Source organism: Prunus mume, linkage group LG2 (assembly GCF_029339155.1).
Source record: "Prunus mume cultivar Tortuosa linkage group LG2, ASM2933915v1, whole genome shotgun sequence".
NCBI lineage: Eukaryota > Viridiplantae > Streptophyta > Magnoliopsida > Rosales > Rosaceae > Prunus > Prunus mume.
Window position 1 is genome coordinate 21,068,988 of NC_142699.1, and position 4,146 is coordinate 21,073,133.

At 40.4% G+C, this 4,146-nt stretch overlaps 1 protein-coding gene across 1 annotated transcript; it reads right to left on the reverse strand.

Annotated features, from left to right (window-relative positions):
- Positions 1–794: 794 nt before the first annotated feature.
- On the reverse strand, positions 795–3,134 carry LOC103321461 (putative inactive receptor kinase At1g27190). The gene has a single exon (XM_008223267.2). It carries the CDS (start codon positions 2,867–2,869, stop codon positions 1,052–1,054), a length of 1,818 nt encoding a protein of 605 aa, XP_008221489.1. The 5' UTR covers positions 2,870–3,134; the 3' UTR covers positions 795–1,051.
- Positions 3,135–4,146: the final 1,012 nt, after the last annotated feature.

Here is a 4,146-nt window from a genome sequence, read left to right on the forward strand (position 1 = left end):
CAGGCACATAAAATGGCCAAAATGTCGCAAAAAGACATTTCATACCGCCCCACATGGCAGGGTCTGTTTGGGTAGGGTCAATTAAATTAAAGCCCCATCATATCATACGAAATGAACCCCACTGAAGCTGAAAGATACGTGATAAATATTTGGGTTATATGATTTATTATGATGACCCAGATGATGTGATGATGATGATGATGATGATGATGATTCTTATATCTTTTTCAGCACAAAAGTTTTAATGCTATCACGAGAAGACCGCGGTGGCCTTTTTACATTTTTCTTCTTTATTATATGGTATTGGTATGAAACGAAGAAAAGAAAACGTCATTGAATACAAGACGTATATGATTTGTTTCATTGAATTCCATCCAGGCTTTATATGCTGCTGTGTGTTGAGTTGTTGATATGAGCGGAGGGTGAAAGTGTAAAGAAAAATACAAAACAGTCTTGACATAATTGACCCTTGCAAAGTGGTTGGGCCAGGGTTTAGGGTACCTATCAGAGATTGGATAAAATTCATAAAGAATGAGAAGGTGACTTCTTTGCTGGATTTGAATGCTTCCAATTATGAGAAGACAGAGAAGGCTGAGATGCATTCACACTGGTATTGCCTTTTCAAATCATGAGATCCATCAAAAAAGGTTCCAGATCTAAACATGGTAGACAAATTGGATTTACCAAATGCAGAACCTAATGAAGGAACTTAATTCCACAGAACTTCATCATCAAAACACCTAGCGTTAAGAATCCATGCATGCATGATGAAAATGGAAAAAAGGCTGCAGAAATTAGAACAGATGAGGGAGCAATTTTATAACTGAAAACAGAGATTTTCGGATTACAGAAACGTTACAATGCATATAATGCTTCTTTATAATACACAATGATTCAACAAATGAGCATTAGAACACGGAAATCATGCCCAACCGACCGGAAACCATCCCAATTGCAGAAAATGTCTCTCATATGAATACAATGAAGGCATGCCCAAATGCTGCAGTATTTTGCACTTTTAGTACTCTCCCTGCCTGACTATTGTATAAAATCAAGATTCAGGAACCTGCTTGCCAAAGACCAATGGAAATTCATCATACTGTTCGAAGAAACCATGTTTCTCAGCAAAGACCTTCAATGACTCATAAACCTGATACATGGAAGGCCTGTCCTTTGGCCTAGCAACCACACAAGTACAAGCAACCCTCATGAACTGCAAAATTTCATCATCGTGACCTTTCCCTGCTAAGATATTGTCTATGGCATCCATGCTTCGACCAGCGTTTGATAAATGATTCACCCAATCCACCAAATTCCCCTTGAATCCTTCCACTGCATTAACAATTTCTAGAGGCTTCTGTCCAGTCACCAATTCCAGAAGAACCACCCCGAACCCATACACATCCCCTTTCAACGATGCCACCATTGTGCTCGAGTACTCAGGAGCCACATAACCAAACTCTCCCAAATCCCCATTGACAAACGAGCTATCATTGGAATCACGAGAAGCAACCAGCCTCGCCAGCCCAAAATCCGTTATACGAGCTTCAAAATCATAGTCAAGAAGAATCACATTCGAGCTAATGTTCTGGTGCATATAAGGCGGCTGACAAGCATGGTGAAGCCAGGCAAGTCCTCTGGCTGCACCTACACCAATCCTTAGGCGTGTTGGCCAATCCAAAAAACCATACTGGCTGTTCACATTACCACTTCCGTGCAACTGAGAGTGCAATGTGCCATTGTACATGTGCTTATACACCAAAAGCTTCTCTTCCTCCACAACACAAAACCCCAACAAAGGCACCAAATTGGGATGCCTAAGCTGCCCCAACCTATTCATCTCCGACCTAAGTTGCTTCTCACCAAGCTTACACGCATTAAGCCGCTTAATCGCCATTGCCGAACCATCAGGCAAGACAGCCTTATATGAAACACCAGTTCTCGTGGAAATGACAATGTTTTGGGGATCAAAACTGTTGGTGGCCGCCAACAGATCAGCCAACCGGACTTTCACAATGGGTTTTTGAAACAGAGACACCTGAACAGCCTTATGAGACCTCAACAACCCAACCCAACCACTCCCATACTTATCACCACCAACACCACCATCAAAGCTTCGCTTTTTCTGACTCGCCCTAACAAAGAACCACCACCATATCCCCAAACCCAAGATCAAAGACCCAGCAGCACCAATTGCACCAGCGGCGATTATAATGCCGAGGCTTTTGCTGCTCAGTCCACCACATTTAGACCCAAGAGGCTCCCCGCACAGCCCACTGTTCCCATCAAAGTCATCCTTCTCAAATTTAGACAAGTCCGGAGGTATCGTACCAGAGAGGCCATTATTAGCGACCGAGATTCTCTTCAACCTATCGAGCCGGCCAAGCTCATAGGGCAAAGAACCGGAGAGACGGTTATCGTTCAAAATGAGAGTGTTGAGGAACTTACAGTTGACAATCTCCGGAGGGATGGAACCGGAGAGGTGGTTGTTGGAGAGATCTAGGGTTACGAGATAAGGGAGCCAATTGCAGATTTGGGGAGGGATGGAACCGGAGAGAGCGTTACCGGAGAGATCCAGGCTCTGGAGGCTATGGCAGAACTTGAGAGACTCAGGGAGCTCACCGGCGAGCTCCATTGAAGGAAGCTGGAGGCTGATGAGTCGATTCTCCTTCTCATTCCAGCACGACACTCCGACCAGCTTGCAGATGGAGGCCACCGACCTGTTGCCCAAGTCCCATTGGCTCAGCCTCCCTTGTGGGTCTGTGAGTGAGGTCTTGACCCCCTCAAGGCAAGTGAGGTCGTCTTCAATGGAGTAGCAGAAGAGGGAGTTGCAGAGCACCAGTGAGACAATGCCCAAAAAGATCTTCATTTTTAGGGTTTTTCTGGTTTTTTTTTTTTTTTTTCTTTCTGGATGTGGGATTTAGGGCAGCGAAGAGCGTGGGTGTTGTGGTGGAGATGATGGCGATGGTGGAGGTTGAGGTAGATGGGAAATGGAACACGCCATTTGACTCTGGTTTTCAGTCTACAGAGGAGAGGACCAGTTCTTGGAGTTTTGACTGCTAGCCACCTGATATTTGGGCTTTTTATGGGGCTTACGGCGTCGTTTTGTCCGTGACGTGGCTTAAATGGCAGGCCAACTAATTAATTTAGGGATGCTAATCTAATTAATTACTTAATTAATGATGTTTAATCTTGGGTTTAAGTTGAGTGGAGTGGAGACAAACAAGCACTGATGAAAGCTCCAGTTTTTAAAGAGTAGTTTGATTAATAAGCTCTAAATCCACCCACTCATCATCGCTTATCATTTGTTTGGAATAATCTTTGTCATCCTTTTTTAAGGTAAAATGATACTTTTCATTGATTTTCCCTTTTTTTAATTATTACTAGCCTCGCACGCGCTTCCATGTTTGTGAAAGGCTTTTTTTTTTTTTTTATTTATTTTAGAATTAAAAAAGATAATGGATAGTTGTGTTTCGTTATCCTCATTTAATTAATAATTTCAATTTTTAATGTTTATATTAACCAATGGCATTTCTGGTATTTTGATTGTTTTACCATTCTCTGCTTTTAAGAGCAACTCCACCCATTTGCCCTTTGTCATGTGAGGAAACTAGCTACTATTCACGTGAATAATAATTGCCTTGTAAAAGCAATGTGTGGTGGTTCCACCCGTTGTCATGGCAAAAGGCAAATACTATTTATTTTTTTATTTTTTTCACAAATTTGTTTATCTAAACAATTAATTTGGATAATATTTTAGAATAAGATTTTTGAGTTCGTACGTGTCAATATTTATTATAAAACTCATATCTCAATCGGATAAATTTTTTGGATAAGATGATAAATAAAAATACAATTTAAAAGTAATAAAATGTTGAGTAAAAAGTGAATAATAGTAGAAGTATAAGAAAACGTATGAGGATTTAGTGTTGAAAGTGAAGAGTATTGGTAGGTATTTATTTAAAAAAATTCCATAATTTTTTGGTATTTTTTTTCATAATTTTATTGCAAAAAAAAAAGCCCAAATAATAGTATAAGTAGAAGAAAATGTATGAGGATTTAGTGTTGAAAGTGAAGAGTATTGGTAGGTATTTATAGAAAAAAAATTCCCGAATTTTTTGGTATTTTTTAAATTTCCAATTTTTT

Bases quoted from the DNA above. Each gene is read 5' to 3' on its own strand.
- LOC103321461 (XM_008223267.2), bottom strand. From the start codon at position 2,869: ATGAAGATCTTTTTGGGCATTGTCTCACTGGTGCTCTGCAACTCCCTC.